This window comes from Poecilia formosa, unplaced genomic scaffold, assembly GCF_000485575.1.
Source record: "Poecilia formosa unplaced genomic scaffold, Poecilia_formosa-5.1.2 Scaffold231, whole genome shotgun sequence".
NCBI classification, from domain to species: Eukaryota; Metazoa; Chordata; class Actinopteri; order Cyprinodontiformes; family Poeciliidae; genus Poecilia; species Poecilia formosa.
The window spans coordinates 736,023-756,723 of record NW_006800170.1 but is presented as its reverse complement, the minus strand read 5'-3'; the positions used below and the strand labels follow the sequence as shown (position 1 = coordinate 756,723).

Sequence of the window (20,701 nt, the reverse complement as noted above, 5' to 3'; positions counted from 1 at the left end):
GTGGTTCATCAGGATAATGATGCACAACATGAGAGAAATGATTCCTCAACACAAAAAAAGTCAACCTTCTTTCACGGCAGTCTGCAGTCCTAAGGAATGGTAAAGATCTGTCTCTGTACGGTCCCACTTTGTTAAATATTTAGAAAGTTTAAATGTGTCTTTTTAGCAAACTGGTTTGACAAGGGACTAGTGATTTAATTCATAAACTCAGATTAAGGGTTGGATTCTTCCAAAGTTTTAATGTTAAACTGAAGGCCTGTAGGTAAAATCCGGTTAAATCTAGAGGACCACAGAATTAGAAGTTCAAGATCACTTAAATATTATTTAAATCAGTTTTTATTTGCATGGTGCAAAATTTCTAAAGTGTGAAAGGATGACAATATTTATTTTTAAAAGTACTAATTGAATGCAAATAAATATTTTGACAATTTGTTAATAGGTAATCAATACATTCTGCTTCCACCAGTCCTCTGAGGTCATTTATTATTCACTCATTTAAGGTTTTTTTACACATCTTCACATGCAGAGGTGCCAATAAATCCAGATAGCATAAACTGCAACCAAGTTTAGGGAGCACAGAACCAATTTAAAAAATCCTGATGATGTTCTTGGGGTTAAAAAAGCAGTGAAATGGCCTTTTTCCATCACTTAAACACCAAAACATTCAATGAGTTAGAAAAACTTAACCGTGATGTTGACACAAAGATATAAATCACAATGAATTTTTTTTTGTAGTTTTCTTCTTGGAGTAAAAGGTTAAGTTTCATACTGCAGACATTTTTCCATTCTTAGTTTGATCCTTTTCCACACCTGTCCACAATTTGAGAAGGATAATTGTACTAAACTATTCTCCTCCACACTTTTCATTTCCAGGAACATAAATATAACTATGAATGCTACATCCATTTCAGTCACTGCATTACCCAGCGGCCTCTTCTGTTAATTTGCTATCCTTTGATCGCTTCAAAAGATGGCGTCCGTTTTGTTTTTACAGTGAATGCTGCGGAGGCCAACACAGGGGCCCCTAGTGTGAAACGAGGAAATTAGTCTGGAGGCTCGTCTGTTGGAGTCAAACAATTAAGACCACAGCAAAAAGCACACACAGGTTAATCAAAAGTCTGTATTTGGCCTATGATCTCAAATTTCCTGGTGATGTTTTTGTCCTCTCTTTCCCCGTTTCCCTGATGATGTTGCTTTTAGAGACACACAAAATCAATCAAAGATATAAGTCATGGTCAGCCGCTTTTTACTTGATTTTACTCAAATCCTGCAAAATATGATTAGTTTCTATATTATTAATTAAGTGCATTAAAATTTAACTTAAACTTTCATTACGTTTAATGAAAATGAGATAAAGGCTAGGGACATTTCTACAAACACAGAGCATATTTTCCCCCCCTCTTTTATGTGCTGTAAGTGGCAGAAAAAAAATTATTGGCAGGTTCCGCCTAAACCCCCCCCCCACAAATTGGTAGAGGCTAGGAAAATCCTAATCTGAGCATCACTGGTTGCTGTCTATACATGCACAAAAATCAGCCAGTGTGTTTACACTGTTCCTTCATGATTGTAAAGTTTATTTCAGTAGTCCTTCATGGCAGTAAAAGACAACACTTATTAGGTTTGCAGTCCCAACATGCAGAACAATCATTGAACAAAAGAAGAGAACAGAATCAGACATTAAAAAGAAAGAGTTAAAAGGTGCATTTTTTCCAACTTTTGCAAAGTGACCAATACTCCAGGGAGATTCAGAGTAGTACAGTTAACACGTCGGAGAACAGTTGGTGTTATCCATTCATGCAGCCCACGACATTCACAGACGACAAAATTTTATGTTCTCTGCGGAAAAAAAAAAAAAGCGACAGACCAAGCCTTCCACGACGACGACATCCACATTCAGCTACTTGGAAATTTCCGACAACCAATTAAGTTTTTTTTTTTTTTTTTTATGCTATTAACGAGCAAAAAACAAGAAAAGTATCTGAAACTTAAAACACAAAAAGAAAACATTCCTGTAGAGCAGAGGTACATTGTATGAAGTAAAACAAGTTACAAACATATACACTCTTTAGAAATGATAAACTATATCATACCAGATATTAACAACTGGAAAGGTACATTGAGTGCATTGTGCAACACTTTGTGTCAAAGCGAGCTGAACACACAGACATACACAGTCATCCTACACACACACACTCACTCCCCTGTACGGGCCATGCAGCAGCACACACAGATAAATTAGAACTATACCTGAAGTCGTGCAGACGGACAACTTGAGCGAGCATCAACACACACACACACACACACACACACACACACGCGCACACACACACATAGATAATAAAAGAGACGCACCAGGACTCCCAGTCACACACATGCAGTCCATCCACACAAACATACAGCACATGCACATGCAGGCTATGAAGTGACATACACACACAGTCAGAAATCTGATCTCCCATAGGGAGAAAAACAAGCAATCACACAGACACTGACCAGTCAAATATAAATAAAACAAGCCGGAACAATAATATTCATATTAATCATTACGAGACATTTAAGAAAGCTCAGTTTCCACGTCGAATCTATTCTATCTTGCCAAAAATGAAAAGCTATAGACAATTCATTACAAAGCCAATCAATGCAAAAGTCATAGATCTCCAATATAAAAATACAAATTCACAAAGAACTACAGAGAGAAAGTGGTTTTGATACCGTCGTGGAGTTTCCTGGCTAATATTTCTCTCCCTAAAGCTAATGGCACTTATGTTTGAAGGGATAAAATCTCCATTTTTAGGGAAAACACTACTGCTACTGTGAGCTTGCCTTCAGCTCAACTCTGCAGGAGCAGATCTGTAGTTTTAAACACTGCAGGAGTGCAATACTGTGGAGTTCAGACAGTGCTGTTGTCTTCAGGTGTGTGTGTGAGAGAGAGAGAAAGGGAGAGAGCTTCCAAGTAGCACTAAATTATTCTTGGCAATCTTTTTCTTCTAAGAGGGAAAAGTTTCAGGTAGGCACCGCTGTGATTTTTGAGAGAGGAGTGATGTGTGGAATGCGATTCTAGGTTGAGAGCCGAGCGCCGGCTGTTAAAAACAAAAAGAAACGGGACTACTGTCAGCTCTAAAGGAAAAATAAAAAATAAAAAGCTACAAAAAGGATTTACCAGGCACGGCATCTACATGTTTAAAAGCTGCAACTAAAAACCTAAATTAACGCGAGTTAAAAGAACAAACAGGGACGAAGGCATGAGCAGATGTAAGGCGTCACACAAGAGATGCTCGCGTAAGTGCAAAAACAAACTAAAACATTACAAACATTTGCTCTGAAGTGGTCTGGAGAACATTTACCTGCATTTGGTAGAAAATTGTCCGAATTCACTAGTACTTGGACGATTGTATACACGACTGCTCTTTGGCAATCTTTCACAAGTTTGATTCCTCTGAACTAGCTCCCCTCCGGTGGCGTTTACCTCGGTACTAACAGTGTTTAGGAGTGGCTTAATAGAATGATTTTAGGCTTTGTGGCTCAGTGCTAAGAAGCTGTCATTCAACAGGAAGGAGAGGTTCGCTCGGACAAAACTGAGCGCGAACAGTGAAGAACTTCAGACCACAGAATGCCAAAAAACGCACAGTGCTCATCAATTCTGCTGGACACACAAACACAGTCGATAGTGAACATGGTTCGTTTCCGTCCTGGTGTTTTTTGTCGTCTTTTTTTTTTTCCCTTTTTCTTTTTTTACGTCCATGATTTTCAAAGACTTTTCATTGTTCCTCAGTCCTTCCATTTGTTCGTAGCTTCCCTTGTGTGCTGGAAGTTTGCGCTCCCAGCAACGCTTTTCTGTCCATTAAAAAACCCCAGTGGAGACAGCAGCCATGGCCCCAGGCGGTCCGACCGGGAACAAGAAGGACGGCGGCGCACCTCTAGTTGCTTCTCTGTTTGGTGGTGTCGTACGCTCTGATGACCTCGGACTGAGACACCACTCCGTTCTCATCTTGAGAAAAGGCGTAGCCATCTGAAAACAAAGTGACGCGGTTAAAGTTAACCCCAAACAGAACGTAAAACATCGAGGAGATGGAATAAAACTCCAAAGTAAATATCTGGGAATTACTGGAGCTGCCGCGATATTGTGACATTGCTGTTGAATATTTCGACAACACTCATTGTGAGGTTTAGCATCTTGATCACCAAGTTGAAACCACATTTCCTATTCAATTTAAAAAAAAAAACCTAAACCTCTTCTTCCCTCTCTCACTATAGCACTTTAAATCAGACTAAGCCTTTCCCCTTTTAGGCCACTTAGACTTTCCAAAATTATTATTCTTTACTAAACACCAGCTTCTTTTCATGCAGTTTAAACTAATGACTTGAGTTTGATTAAATTGAAACACTATCGACCCTCAGTAGTTTGCTGGAGTTTTGGTCCATTTCTCCTGACAGATGAGTCTGAATGGTAGTACTCCATGTTTTAGCTCTGCACACACATTCTCCACAAAACATTTAAGATGGCTGCTCCAAAAACAACATTTCTGCCTTTAAGCTACTCTGTAACGAACTTGGGGTCATTTAGAAGTCCCCCCTGTGCTCAAGTTTAAAGCTCTTAGTTGATGTCTTGAGCTGTTGCTTTCATATTACCATATAATGTTATCTTATCTCATGATGAAATCTATTTTCAAGAGCACTAGCCCCCCTTGCAGCCAAATACCCATAGGACATTCTGCTGCCACCACCATACTTCAAGTGTTTGGTGCTCTCAGAGTTGCAATCTTCTCCATTTTTCCTGCAAATTTAGCAACGGCCATCATGGCCGAACACTTCAGTTTCAGTTCCATCAAACCACTGGATGTGTTTGCTGAAAGCAAGAGCTTTATTAAAGATTGCAATCTGTATTTTCTGTTGATTTTGGGGTGATGGATTCTTCATCTCTGAGCAATTATCCACAGGACTAGTTTTGCTTTCACCAGCTTCAGCCAGCATCTTCACAAGGCCTTCTACTCTCATCACTGAGCTGAATATCAGATTTCACACCAAAACCACGTTCCGTATTATTGATGAATGTGGAACCTTCAGGAATCTGGAAAGTGTTAAGGTCCACAAACCTCTTCTGATGACTGCGATACATGTTGTGCAGCTCCAGCAAATATGACTATAACAGGTCCAAAAGGATCCATTTTTGAATTAAAAACTGAAATAAAATAACTTTTCAATGATTTTCTAGATTAGCGAGTACCAGCACGTTTTCATTGTTTGTTTGTTTTTTTTAGCTTAATGATGCTGATGATGACCTAAAGGAGATTTTTTAAAGGACAGTAGAGTTAGTTATTTTTTTCTAACTCTTAATGCAATTCTATAACCAGAGGAGAAACAAACATTTCTGGCAGTGACAAATGCTCAGTTTTCTTTTTCTTATCAGGAGTACAGCACTAATGCTAGATGAAAGTCGTAGTGGTTTTCTTAACATATAAATAAAGAAATATTTCAAACATACATTTCTGTTAAATGAAATGATGAGTCTGAAAAACATCCCCCCTCCCCCCTTCTCTACAGGTACATCTGTAGTGTGAAGATGCACTATAATCTACACCTTCACTCTCCTAACAGGGTCTCACTTGACCTTTGGCCCCTGACTCACCTTCAGGTGTCAAATGACTCGCTCAGTGCCCGGCGGCCAGCAGGCCAGTTCAAAGGAGCCCGCTGAGTCGAGTGCAATGTGAGGGAATAACAGCGCAACATTTCATCATTATCTGGCTCTTACTGAGCTTATCTTAGGACACACTGAGGCACACGGCAAGGAAGGAGCGAGAAATAAAGCTACAAGGAGAGACAGAGGCGTCTATGTGGGAGCTACGGGGGGCTGAGACTTAAATGGGGATGAGGTGTGAATAATGAATCAAAAAGGAATCACACAACAACGATTTCATCCCCACCTAAAGGACAAACAAAAAACAAGCCGATCAGACAAAAGACACAACAGAACAAAGAAACACACAAAACAGAAAATAAAACCCCTGCCTGAGAAGATATAGGATAGTTAAGACGGCTAAGCCTGAACTTTTAAATATTAAACATAGGAGTTCTTCATTCCGATTGATTTCAGGCTGAACTGGGATCAGATTTCTGCCTGGTTTGAGAGAAGAAATGTTTCAACATGTAATAATCTGAGATTATTATTAAAAACAAACAAAAAAAAAAGGAACATTGGCTTTTCTTTTGGCAAACTTATTAAGCTTGAGGGGAATTGAACACAGTTTGAGCTGATTACTGAATATATCAGCAGTTAGCAGTGAGACAAGGCAGGGCTGAGAAAACCTTGTAAGATAATACACAGCATTAATGATGCTGCCTCAAGTCGCCAGCGTGAATATATGTATCAATAATTTAGCTCTTCTGATGGATTCTTTTCACACAAACCAAACAAAGAATATTAAAACTATTCATCAGGTAGAATCAGTCCAGAAATTACAAGTCTAGCAAGGTTTCCACTTTGTTTTTGGAAGTTAATGTGATGACTGGACACTGCAGATTACTTTGGAGATAGAAAGGCTGCATAAACGATAAAGGATAATGATAAATAATTCGAGATTAAAATTTCCTGGTGACCATTAACCGCTGAAACCCCCCCCAAATATTTCCTTTATTTTCCAATCAGGAGACATCATGCAGATTTTTACTGAGCGAATAAAACTCAAACGTTATAGCTGTTGCTTAGTTTTGGTGAAATATTTCAAAGTTTCACAATTATCAAATTAAATTAGTTCTTTTTTATCCTTTGGAAGAGTCTAATCTCTGTGTCACAGATCACAGGTGTAAAAAATGTTGGCAGGCTCGGCGAGGCTGATTTTTACAGTTAGCAATGCTGACTGTTTACAGTTTGAATGAATTTTGTAAAATAAAATTAATAACTTGTATTGAAGCAAACATCTACATTATTAGTTGTGCACAAAATAAGTTGGTGAGCTTTAATCTGTCTTACAGAAGACCAAAGGACATACCCTGATAACCTGGAGGATTTAACGAAATTTTAGGCCTTTTTACTACAAACTAGTTGCAGATAAAATGAATTAATGGATGCCTGATCTGTACATAGCTGCTTCAAGAATATATCTGCCTTAAACAAGTAAATTGAAAGGAAAGCATGATGAAAAAAAAAAAAGAAGTTGGTAAATGGTGACAAACTGTGATCCAGAGGTTTCTAGCAGTTATTTTCCACTCCATGCTTCTCATTGGAATTTTAATATCCATTTAAAATGCATGGGGCTATGTTGTCTATTTTTCCCAAACAATTATGGACACTACCTGAACAAAAAGCTTAAAGAAACCAGAGAGAGAAGAAGGACGTGTGAGCAACTTACGGAGCAGGTTCTGCTGCATGGACTCGGAGCGGTACAGACTGACCGTGCTCTTCTTGAAGACGTTCTTCAGGAGCTGGGCCCTCTCCGTCAAACTGCACACACAGAAACATTGAGAGTGTTGGCAGCCTGCAGAGCATCCCGGCCAGACTTAATGACCCATACATCAACCTCCAGAGCGCCTCGACCTGCCAGCCGCTCTACCTGCTGGTTCAAACATCGAGCGCGGAGACTAAACTGCGGAGAGGCTAGAGGAAGGGCCAAACGAGAGCGTGGGGAAGGATGGGAAGCAGCGGGGCGGCCAGGAGGAATTCATGTACACGTGTGTGACAGGACATATCTGCGTGTGCGTGCATGTGTGTCTGGAGAGAGTCATTCACGTGTTTGTATGTGTATTTGTTTCGTGTGTGTGTGTGTGTGTGTGTGTGTGTGCGTGTGTGTGCTCCTGCTGGCTCTTGGACAGCAGCCAGTCAGGAGGATCACTTTCAGCCTGCAGGAGATCTCACACTGATGTGCTGCATGTTGATGTGTGCAGCAGACCTCAGACCCCAAACAGCACAGGAGACCTGCCTCGGCTAAAACACTACAGCACTGTATGGCTTTAATTAGCCGAAGAGCTCTTGCTCTAAAATGTGACGTTCCGTATTTTTATGGGAAAGAAAGAAAAAGAAATGGGAGAAAACCACCATTATGGCATGATTACTGATATTACAGTCAGACTCCTGCAATTTAGCAGCAATTTTGAGATTTCTTTCCTCCAACACAGGACTGGTTGCTGGCAGAGTAGCTGTGAGTGTTCGTGACATTTTCGTGACAAAAAGATGATTCTTCCTCCTAATTGACGTTGGAAAAAATGATTCATATTTTGTCCAAAAAGGCGAGAACAGCAGCTAAACTTTCAATCGTTTGGTCGTGAAAAGGTCAGGAGAGAAATTCAACAAACGACGAGAAAAAACTTCTTTAGATGTAGCTTTTTATGAGTAAAGATTTGAGTACTTTAAAATGTTCATATCCATTTCTTTTTAAGATATTTTAGGCTAAACAAGGTAGGATTACTTTTTTGCCCAAATATTGTTTATTTTTTAACATGTTCAGTAATCTTCTGCAGATATGCCCTGTGATGTCACTAAAACCTCGCAGTGAACGCACAGGAATAGTGGACTGGTGTAGCTGTACCTCTTTCCTTGCACTACTGCTCCAGGGTCCTTAGATAAAGCCTCCAGCTCCTGCACCTCGTCCACCAGGGTCTTGAAGCACGCTTTCTTCACACTGTAAATCAAACATGCAGCAAACATCGTGTTGAGCATAGTTTACCACGACGACGTGTTTGGAGACTGATGGTATAAAATGCAGAAAATGAAAATGAAGCTTTTAAGTCGGAAAATTGCTCCAGACGCAGTAAGTCTGCTGATGGATGATGTCGACCCGACATCTCCTGCTGAGAATTCACAAAACGGAAACACCAGTTTGTTGAAAAAGCGAGAGCAGGAATTTCTGCTGGCGATAGGAGAGATACTGGAGGAATTTCCTGAACAGCGAGCTTGTGAGAGAGAGAGAGCGGGGAGAAAACTCACACTTTGTAGGTTACGTCAAAGATCAGCGAAGTGACCGGGATGAAGAACAGGCCCATCCAGAAGACCCCTGAGCTGAACATCATTCTCGCCTGCAGGGAACAAACGCACACATTTAATCTCAGGTCACTGCGGACAATGCAGAGTTCAACAGCTGGGAGATGTTAAAGAGGAGAAACACCTGAAAAACCGGAACAACAATCCCTATCCTCCTGCAGTATCACACAACAAACAGCCCAAAACAAACTGGTTTTGTGCTGAAATGGAGAATATAGGTTCAGATAACTTGCTCAAGGCGGGTTAATCAACCATGACTGAAGGATCCCATTGTTTTGTTTTCGTTTGGAGCCCCTTCACCTCTGTGCCCCTGTGGGAGGAGGAAGTACCTGTGGCGTATTAAGATAGTTTAATCTTTTTCGAAGAAAAACAACTATGCAATCCGTTGTGTGGAGAGTTTCTGTCAAAGCAGCATAAATTCACTCATTTACTCAAAGATAACCCAGATTCTAATTGTTTATTTTCCATTTACAGGTGTAAATTTGCCTCTCCTGTCCCTCATCATAAAACATTGCAATAGTCATTTCTTAAATATTTTCTGGCATAAAGAATTATAGAGCCTTCTAAAGACATTTAAACCATTTATTTTTAGATTCGTCAGTTTGTCTCAAACTTTAATTCATGTTATTGGGATTTAAATGTAAAGCATAATTGTGAAGTGAAAGGAAAATAATACCTGTAGAATCAATGTCTATTGATATTTTTAAATTAATGGGTAAAAAAATTAGATGTACAAACCTGGTTGGAGGCAAGGTTTGTACATCCTTGTACAGTTTAAGTCAGGACTTAAACTGTACAAGGATGTACAGTTTACACTCTTATTTGTTCTAAAATAATGAAAACCATGTGTCATTTTCCCTCCACTTCTCTACTTTGTGTTGGTTTAGCACATATAGTCCCAATGAAATACATCAACAAGTGTGGTTATAAAGTGAAAAAATACGGAAAAGGTCAGCAGGTAGAACTTTAGAAAAACGACATAATGGAATTTCCCACCCTTGTTTCCAGATCTAATCGCCTCTCTAAAAGCTCTCTTGGGTCGCCCACGTCTTTAGTAATAAAGTAGTTTATCATTTAATAACTCCAAGTAACATGTATTTACTTTATGACTTATTAGTTTTAGCTCCAGTGAGGCTGTGAACCGCTGTGGTGGGGGTACAAAACTTCAAGATTGTCCTGTTTTCTTTGGCCCACCGTACTGAAACTATCCGTCATTACACGTCTGAGTTACGACTCGTGTTCCTTGCATTGTAATATGCCACTTGTTTAAACCGCCGCAGCCCCTCGACAGTACCTCTCCTGAAACGTGACAGCGCGACCCGTGGGATGCACGCACACATGGATCAGTGTCAAACCTATCAAAGCACTCAGGTTAGCCTAAATTACCTAATCTGCTTGCCATTACCTGCAAACTGACTTTGATGTCTGACATAAAACCAAAGGAGAGGAAGCCCACCAAAATGGCAGGAAAAAAAAAAAAAAGGCTTTCTCCTACAGGGATGAATAAAGGGTTTTTCTGCGACACCCAGAGGCTAAAAACATGAGAGAAAAAAAAAGCACAAGATTTTTTCCAAGCTGTTTTGAAATTGTGCAGCCCCAATGGAGACATTTACCAATGCGCTTTTTATTACTATTTTTACGGCTTGAGTGAGTTTAATTATTTTAATTTTTATTAAGCTTGTTTAACATTTTCAAGGGGGTGTTTAAACTTCCCTTTTCAAAATAAACCAGAGTGTATACTTGGCAAATCATAGCAAAGCAGAACGAAAAATAAATTATGTTGTTCACCAGTTCAATCTACGACCCGTATTTGTTTATGCAACCGTGCGACTCAGTTACAAATTATGTATACATAAGCTTTATACATAAGACATAAAGCTAATTATGTGACAAAGTCTAATTCATAAACATACACAACTCAGAAAGCTAAACTGCAAGTAAGGCAGTCGAGCTAATAGAGGGTATTTTTCATTTTGACGTCAGTTTCAAAATCCAAACAAATCGGAGCAGTTACAAACAACAAATGTTTGTCTGCAGGCATCTGGAAAGGCTCCATGGCTTTGAGCGGGTTCAGCAGTGCCGGTGGATGCAAGTATGTCTCATAGCACGGGGGCCCCTGGGTGCTGGAGGGGCAGGGGGCCCTTGGAGCTGAGCTGTATTTTTAGGACAAACTAATAAACTTGTCTGGCTGGACAGACAGTAGTGTCCTCTAGCAGGGAGGGGGGTGTTTTGACAACCTCCTCCATCCCCACCCTCTCATGGCTGTAGAAAGTCACAGACACACCGAGTTCAATTCAAAGCTCCCCCACACACACACCCACACACTGGACACATGTCGGAGGTTCACTGGCCAAAACAGAGAACCCCAACTGATGGACTGGATGCATAACATTAAAAAATTGAATCAGCGGCCAAAATAAGTCTGATTGGTGCAATGCAGTCTTTATAAGCTTAACACAAGTTTTTGATTGAAAAAAAAATAAAAATAAAACACAAAAATTCAGAATTAATCACTATTTAACATTACTTCCTTTAGTAGGTAATGAAAAGGCATATTCAACTAATCACAGCTATGTTTAGCTGGTTATCAATGTCTTCAAATTAAATTGTGAGCATTTGTGAACCTGGAGTAATCTGAAAATTGACTCTGCAGGTGTATTTAAGGACAAACTATAAGCAAACAAAGCAGGGATCTAATAAGCACGACCACCGATTTCGGTAAAACCGAAGCAGGCAGATTTAGAAAGCTGGGAGAGAGTGGACAAGCAAGGTCCATTTAAAATGTCATAGGACACTTAAAGAGACTTTAAGGTTTTAGGAAACATCTTGTGATCTGCTCACAGTGTGAATTTGCCTGAAAGGCAAAATGATAACAATACAAACTCTTCCTTACAGAAGAACGGCTGATTTCAAATTCCTTTGAGGCCTCTTTAAGTCTCTTCGCAAACCCATTAGCTGCTACCATCTTCTTTCTAGTCGCCTCAGGCATCTCTTTTCATCTCATCGTGGTGTGCACTATCACATCAACAATCAGGAAACCACCAAACTAACTTTGAGGTTTAAACACGGCAGAGCTCTTTCAAAATGCTGAGTATTGATGTTCTAATTATGTGCACCTGATGGGGTATGCCTGTGGGTAATTTTAGCCGTTTTAGGTAGGAATGTTTTTCCTCATCTGAAATTGCTTTTGTCTTTTCGGTTTTACAAAAGCAGTCATAAACCCCCCGCCCACTCAATTTAAACACTCTGTGACTGAATACGTGGTGTATTTACTTCACCCAGATTGTTCCACTAACTTTGTGTTGTGGTGTTTATCAATCATTAGTCAGGGAAGAAAAAAATGTAAAACAAACATCTAAAAAGTCACATAATCAGGAGTATTGAGGGAGAAGATAAAACCTTTAAATACAGCATGAGGGGAAAGTCCGCCGGTGATGAAAGGATTTAAATAGGGCCATTTTAGTCTGAACAAATAAGAAAGAGATTTCTCAACGTCTAACATTACACACAAAAACATGCCACCAGTCTTTGAAAAGCCTTTGCAAACAGAGTCCGCGATTAATCAAACATGTCATCGCCCCTCGTCTGTCGGCTGGTTAGAAATTGTATTTGTGAAGAATTGCTCAGCCTGGTCCAAGAAAAATTGACAAAAAGGGGAAATTCATGGCATTTGCATTCACGACTCTCATATGTGACAGACAACTGCATTCATCACTGTGAAAGCTGTTTTGCTGATCTGGGAAATCTTGGCAGCTTTCTCTCAAGCTTTCCTCAAATGGCCTTCCAGTTATCTTGCACACACCAATAAACACTCAACAGAAAACCCAAAAGGGACACAAGATGGATAACCAGTCTAAAAAGCAAGATTCGACCTTCTCCAAGTAAACTTAAATAAACGGATAAATATGGAGAAATGAGAAGGAAATGTAAATAAAACCAAAAATGTTGATGCACTTTGAAAAACAATTAACTAAATGAAACAAGCATTCAAATCCCCGGCACCTTTCTTTATGAAAAATGCATGCCAAAGCTATGCTTCAGATTGTTGAAATAGTAACCTTAGTTTTATTTGTAGCACACTGAATGGTTAACTTTACTTCATTACAGTTGATACTACTGATCATGACTGAAAGCATAGGGAGGAGAGGAGTGGCTTGCAACTCAGAGAATTCAACATTCACCTGAGGGAGATCTCTTGGTGTCATGGTCCTCATGCTACTGTCCAAATGCATTCAGGTCTTTATATACATGCGCCACCTTTGGCATGTTATCTGCAGTCGACTCAACTTATTTCTTTGATTAGACAGACTGGAGGATGTTACGTCTTTAGTCTGTGTGAACCCAAAGACTGGAAAGCTGTTGTCTTTGCTTTCTACTTTTTCAAACTTGTTCCATAACCCCATATAGCCCTTTACAGTTCACAGTGGCTACAGGTTTGTGACCACATCAAGTGCATTGTCAAATGTTCAAAATTTGGGAAAACGTTTTAAGACCTAAATCTCCTCTAAATTTCACCACTTTATCTCTGACCTGTTTGCGGTGTTTCTTGATTTCCATGATGCCGTTTGTTCACCAAAACTCTCAAACAAACCTCAGAGCTTCTCAGAACATTCATATGATTTTTTTTTTTAGGTGTCTCAGAGGAAATTAGGCTGAATACAAATCCATGACGCACTTTTGGAACTATTAGAAAGAAAAATACAACTCCTCTCCTCTCCACTTCACAATTATGTAAAATGTTATGGTCTATGATGAAATTTAAATGAAAATTATTTAAGCCTGCTGACATGAAAATAGTAAATACTTCTGCAACACACTGTGAAAACAACATTCAAAGTGCATAATGTCATTTTGCTTATCTGACCTCATTCAGAGGATAGTTTTAGGTCTTTATTATTGTCAATTTGCAAAAGAGCGTGCACATATGAATCAATTCTGAGTATCATGATTGCTTCCAAAGAAAATCCTTCTCCTACTAACGGACTGTACAATTCATCAGCTAAAGAAATACTTTAGTCTAATGTGAGAGGTATTTTGCTACAGCACTGACAAATGGAAAAATTATGTGCAAGGAGAAAGACGGAAGAGTTGTATTAGAACCAGATGCATCGATATCTGTCATTGTAGCAGACAGCAGGTCAGTGTAACAGTCGTCTCTAGAGTCCACGCCTCTCGGTGAAGCATTTTTCCCTGCCTGGACATAATGATCAGAGATGTTTCTCCCTTCATCCCTCTGTCAGACGCTTGTCAGGAGAAGACACGGTGAGATACGAGCTTTGAGATGGAGCCAGTACAGTAGCCCAAGTGACGCGCTTCATGAATGGATCCTGCACCTGTCCTGCTCGCTTTCCAAAAGTAGGTTTTGCCTAAAGCTGATTAATGCGACTGCGAGGATCAGAGCGCTGCTTAGCATCTCTTGTTGAGGGCAGCGTGAGGAGGAAAAAACAGGAGGAAAATGAGTTCTGGTGTCTGTTATACAGTTCGCCCTGAGGTGCTAGTTCAATCAGCAGAGGTGAAGAGGAGCAAATAAGAGAAAGAGGAAGAAGTTTCAGGGGGGGAAAAAAGGAAAACAGACAGAACAGAGGGTAAAGAAGATTCATGTAAACACTGCGGAGGTTCTGGTGAAGTATGCGGTCGGTGTGTTTCTGCTCCTCAGAGGCTAAAAGGAAACTAAAGCTCACGTCTCTGATGTCCTCTCAATTTTCACAGGGATGTGTCATTGTTTGATGATATAGTGGTATCCCCCAGTTAGTTCTGGGCATAGAGTTACCATCTGCCCACAGGACACCATTACAATCTTCAGTCAACTGCTGTGGGGCACGGATGAAAGCAGCTGGATTCACAGACAGAAGATGGGGTGATGTTTGCACGTCTAATGTTAGTATATGTGTGTGTGTGTGTGTGTGAGGGGTGTGACAGGTTGAAATTCAAATAATAAAAAAAACAACCAAAAAACTAATGAAGTAATACTCCACAAAGACTGTATCTGTCCATCAAACCTTCTACTAACAAAGGAACATATCTGATATAAAATTGGAGTTCTTCTCAGAATTACCTCACATTTTTACTTAAAAAGTTCAACAGACTCAAACTTCAAAATTCCTTAGTTCTTCTCCGCCAACTCTTGAAGTAAAAATGCAGGACTTCATTATCACTTGTTTCCCTTAAAATTCCAGCTAAAAAAAGAAAGGAGCAAGTAAACAAAAAGAACAGATTAATGTGTTAACTGACAGATCACTGAAAAGAAGGATGGATAGATGAATGGATATATATGGAGAAATGGATGGATGATATGGATGGATGATACACTGGGCCAGACGCCCAGTGTATCCAAGAAAAATTGGATACACTTTGGACATGTACAAAGCCTGTACATGTCCAAGCTTTGTTGAAACGTTCTTAAGAAAACCTTTTATATTGTAGGAAAATGCTCTTTTTCTTTGCTCACCAGAATCGCTGCAGATAAGGAGGTTGATATCAGCTGCATGTGGTCAAATGAACAGCAGCTGCTGAAATAAGACCCTCCTACAATGAAGGTTTTAATTTCTTCTGATAATTTGGAACAAACTTTCAGAAAACTGCAAAACTGCTGAAATAACGGGCTCCTTTAAATCTAGCTCGATTTTGCTCGTTTAATTTACCTTCTAATCACGCAAAACACTTTGAATTGCCTTGTCGCTGCAGTAAAACTGCTTTCTCTAATACATTTTATTCAAAAACCGTCTCTTTGCCTCCTAAACAAATGAGGTGGCACAAAACCAAGTCATGAAAAAGTATGAATGATTAAAAGTAGGATTGTGCCTTCATGACCCAGGAGTATCAAGGCAAAAATCTTCAGAAAAAATGCTAAAGGTTTATTCCCACAGGGAAACTTCCTGAAACCATGATGTATTTTCACGGCAGGCGGTTGTTTTCCTCTGCTACAGACTGTGGAATACCAGCCTTTTTTTCCTAAAATAACCTCCTCCTGAGTCCTTGTTCTCTGATGAAAGGACGCCCCAGTACCCCTCTCCCAGAATGCACTGGGAAATGTCAAATGTTTATTAGCTTCCCATTAAACACCAGGGGTGAGTCAGAGAATTAGCTACATTCACATGTAAATCTTAGCTTGTAAGGGAAAACTAAATCTTTAATGATTATTGGGTTGAGCGAACTCAAAAGATCAACTTAAACTTTTTTGTTGTGGTGACTGTAGATTTTTTGTTTTTTTGGACGTCAATTTCTTAGCTTAGCTAGCACACTGTTTCACTACTCCAGCATCACCTGTGGCTACTCGGAGCTGAGGGAAAGAAATGTAACACAAACAGTCTGCTAATTGGCTCAATTAAGTCATTATGCAACACAAGCCAGAAGTCTGACAGTTTGCACCCCTCCGGCTCCGTTTCTAAAGATCGGGGCTCGGTTTTACTCCGAACTTTCCCACCAGCGTTCTTCTATGGGAAACGAAGCAGAAGGTGCTCAGCATCTGCGCGGCTCAGATGAACCCAAGCGTGTGGATTTGCACGTTTACCTGTCCGGACATGTCGGGTGCCAGGGTAATGATGGGCCACAGGGAGGCGTAGATGATGAAAAACACAACCCACAGGCCAATGCTTCCCCAGATGGCAATGTGACTGAACTGTGAGAAAACGGGAACACAGCCAAATAATTAGACTTTGTCTTCAATGCAGGAATCATTTACTGCAGTTGAATTTCTCTGACTTGCTTATAAAAATTTACAGTAATGTTATTTTTTTTTCTTCGCTCAGAGTGAATTTCCAGTCATTTCACTGGTTACAGTTACAAGCCCACAAAGAACAAACTGTAAAGAGACTTTAGGATCAGAGAGGTGTATATAAAATGTGTCACAGGTACCTGAGGTGATATAAACAGCCAGAGAGCCTTTGACCTACCATAGTCCAGGATGAAGTCTCCAGACCAGCTTTAAGACAGACTGTGATGACGACAAACTGTTAAGGAATGGGAAAAAAAAAAAAAAAAAAATTTGAACATTTTAACTTATTTTGATCAAATCCACATTTTTATTCTTCCACAATAAATGGAAACACTGAATAGCATGATAGTGTGACTGTGACACAGTATTATCAGGAGAAAATATACATGTAAATGAATACGAGAAATACTCAACTACAAAAAAAAAAAAAAAAAAAACTGATATGGGGACTGGTTTAAGTATAAACCAAAATGAAATGCAGATGAAATGTACAGAAACACGTAAGTTGACTAAATGGGAGTCTAACTCAACCCAAAACTAATTAACAACCATTCCCATTAGTAGTACTTTGCTAATTATAAAAACCAAAAACAAAGTATGTGATGTTTATCATCGTCACAGGACAGAACACTTGGAATCAAAAAGACTGATGCACTTACTGTGTAGACCATATTTCCTAAGAGGAGATAGTCTGTAGTTTTTCCGCTCCCAAGCACCGTATCTGTGAAAGAAGTCGAGACAAGAGAAGCTTTGAGGAACATCACATTTCTTCTCAGGGTTTCAAACTCCACTAGAGGTCCCTTTAAAAGCCTCAGGAAGAGCTGGTGCTGGAGTCAGTTAACTGGTTCTAAAAAACAAACTTATTTGGTTTTCCACAACCATAGAGCCGTCTTGGTTCTATGTCATTACCTCACTTAAAGTCTCATCTAGTAAATCCTCACCTGAATATTTAGTGACTCCAGGACAGGGAGAAAATTTAAGTACACTTTTAGTATTATTCAACTCTATCTCAGCAAACTGATGTCTCGATATCATCAGCTTCATTTATGTATGTCGTTTCTAAAAAAAAAAGGGGGGGGGGGGGGGGGGGGGGGGGGTTAATGAATGCTTAACTATCCCGATCAACTGATTCCTGATCTGACCAGTACAGGCAGCACTCATATCAAAAGAGTCAGATAGGCCATTTGTGGATTCTGCAGAAAATTGAGCAAATGCATTTATATAAATTGCACGATAGGAAACATAAAAAACGAAAGCAGATAAAAGACAGAGAGCTGGTGTTTTCCCAGTGCTAATCCAACATTTATGCTGTTAAATAGATAAATAAAACTAAACTCAGGAGAAAAAGGCATTGTTCTCACAATATGTTTAGCTATTAGAGACACAAATCTTACAGCAGACGGCAAAACAAAGACAGGTGCCAAGTGGAGCAACACAATATATTGAACTGCAATCATTATTGCAATTAAATGTGTGCAATTTTGTGATCATAAAGAACTGCAGTTTTTATTTAAATTATTTTAATTTCAACTGCAAGGCATGAAAATTCTGCACACCCATAACATATTTGGTCGGTATGATGGATTTTCCTGCTGTTTATGTCGGCGCTGGATGCATATTTAGTGGTGGGGACAATGTGCAGACATACCGTAGTTCTTAGTAAACACTAGCTGGAAGCTGTGTGGTGGAACCCAAAGCTCATTTCCTCATTAAACTTTGAGGCTCAAATAATTAATATCAGCTTTGTGGAAATGCGATTTACATTAAGGTCCATTAGACTGAACTATAACCTACATGCCTTCACAGTGGTGAAACATCAAAATTTCCTGGTAACTCATTGCTAAATCAGATTTAAAAGGCTGGTTGGCCAAAGGCAAGATGGCCATTTAGTTACTATATGTGACCTGCATTGCCAAATAAGATTAGAACAAACAGAGTCGCACTGACAGGACTGCTTCAAAACACAAGTGAGTTTGGGATGTAGCCAAAGTTAAAATATCCATGCTATGTGACTGCCAGTGGAAAAAGCAGCAGAGGTTCTCTCTACTTCCGGCTGGTAACATGCCCTGTGCTGACAGCCCGTCAGTCAGAGTGAGGCGGCTTGGCGCCTTTGTGTGGAAAGCAGGGCCAAGCTTGTGTGGTCCCTCAGCTCCGGTCAGCCAAGACTTAAAGGCTCAAGGATCGTCATTTTCTTTGTACACAAAAAAAAAAATTAGTTTTAAAATGAGCACTTTTAAAGTTTTTTTTTTTTTACTAAATCCAACTAAAGATATTTGCTCAAAAGACATAAAATGTTAGTTTCCTGAATAAATTGATCAGTGTGATAGGTTTTCGCCTACGACTGCACAGAAAAGCTATCAGCTTTTGCTTAGCGCTGCGAATATGAACACATGCTTGTTGCTGCATGTCCCTCAGACCAAAGATGCCACATGTTTGTAATTCATGACTGGAACAGCCAGAGAGAGAAGTAATTAAGACAAAGTATGTGAGCTTGACTGTTTTCTCTTTTCATCCAGTCCATTGAGAACCACAGAGGAGTCGCTGGGAGCCACTAACCATGCTGGAAGGCTTTCAGGGGGAACCAGAAGAGGATGACGGAGTGGAAGAGGCCGTTCAGACAATGGGCCCAGAAGACCTGCAAAACAGAGGCAAGAGGAGTGGAGGAGGAAGGAGGGAGGAGGGGGGGGTGAAGGGTGGAGGGGACGTTGAGTGAGAAACAGAAAGAGTGAGAGAAAAGGGGGGAAAAAAGCATGTGAAAAGGGTGTGGGGAGCTCCAGGTGACCCCTGACCTGAGCCCTTTGTGCCATCCCAGCACTGGGCTAAGTGGCGGTTTTGTCGGGGCCTCCTCAGTGAATGGCCACCCCGCTGACAGACACGTTGTATATCCTCCGAATGTTATGGGGGGAGAGCGAGGCTATGTGGGATATGTATTAGCAGTGAAAAGCAAGTGGATGACATCAATGTTCGGGTTTTAATCATTTTCTCCCGTTACAACCAATTAGCACAAAGGAACTGACCTTAAAAATAGTAAAATCGAAATACTTGCACTGGCTCTAAGAACATTAAACAACATTATACAAAGAGGTGCAGAGGAAAGGTTTCCACTCATTTAATGCCGTTAGATCTGAGCTCATTCATGAGAGAATTTAAACCGGAGTAGCAATACATTACAGGAGAGTTTAAATAAGTAAAACAAATCAGTCTAGAAACACACACAGAGTCCGACAGGCTGGACAGAGATTAAACTGTTTTCTGGGTAATTATCAAGAGCCTGGAAAATCGAGCTATGGAACACCGTCTGCGCAGACGTATACACCTTGGAAGAGTTGGCTAAACCAATACACCCACTCCAAAACCACCTTGTTTTAAAATTTATATTAATGCAGCTACTCGGCCAAACAAAACACTAATGGGCCATGTAGCATGAAACAGCCGTGAAATCTGTGAGGCCAAAAAGAAGAAGAAGAAAAAAAATCTCCCCACTTGTGCCCTCTTTCCCCTTCCTCACCCAGACACTGGTGTTCGTTCTGAGACATGAAAATTGCTCAAACTTAGAAATTAGAGAAACTGTTTTAGGATTTTTCAATTGAGGTTCTGGTAAACGTTTCAAAGCAGTTACTGTCTGACCTGTCAGAAAACTTTCTTGGCACCTTAATTTATCGTTTTCTATCATTTTATAGCAACTCCAATATCAAAAACAGACACTTGCATGCTACTCTATGAAACTTTAAACTATTGTCTTTGTTGTAGTATGTTCACACAGGACATAGAGACACAGCAGGTCAAGCGCCAAACTTGATTTTCCTGCGTTGAACACGTACCAAGAACGAAGAAAATGAAACGTTTTTAGTTAATCTGGTACAAGTACAGTGATTTCTAAAACCAAACATAATAGCAATTTTAAGTTTTGCACACCCATGTATTTAGATTAAAGTAGTTGCCTAACTAGTAAACAGAGTCCACCTGTGTGTAATTTATTCTCAGTGTAATAACAGAATTTCTGTCGAGTTCCCAGA

General features: G+C 39.9%; 1 protein-coding gene across 1 annotated transcript in view; it reads right to left on the bottom strand.

The window, feature by feature from the left end:
* Positions 1 to 1,553: 1,553 nt before the first annotated feature.
* The window catches only part of atp8a1 (ATPase phospholipid transporting 8A1), an 84,249-nt gene continuing 65,101 nt past the window's right edge, over positions 1,554 to 20,701 (bottom strand). The window contains exons 30-37 of the mRNA XM_007568821.2: positions 19,242 to 19,320; positions 17,345 to 17,406; positions 16,864 to 16,920; positions 16,482 to 16,589; positions 8,918 to 9,006; positions 8,520 to 8,612; positions 7,347 to 7,438; positions 1,554 to 4,009 (exon numbers count right to left, since the gene is read on the bottom strand). Of these exons, the coding sequence (XP_007568883.1) occupies positions 3,918 to 4,009; positions 7,347 to 7,438; positions 8,520 to 8,612; positions 8,918 to 9,006; positions 16,482 to 16,589; positions 16,864 to 16,920; positions 17,345 to 17,406; positions 19,242 to 19,320 (672 nt within the window). The 3' untranslated portion in view covers positions 1,554 to 3,917. The remainder of the gene's footprint in view (positions 4,010 to 7,346; positions 7,439 to 8,519; positions 8,613 to 8,917; positions 9,007 to 16,481; positions 16,590 to 16,863; positions 16,921 to 17,344; positions 17,407 to 19,241; positions 19,321 to 20,701) is intronic.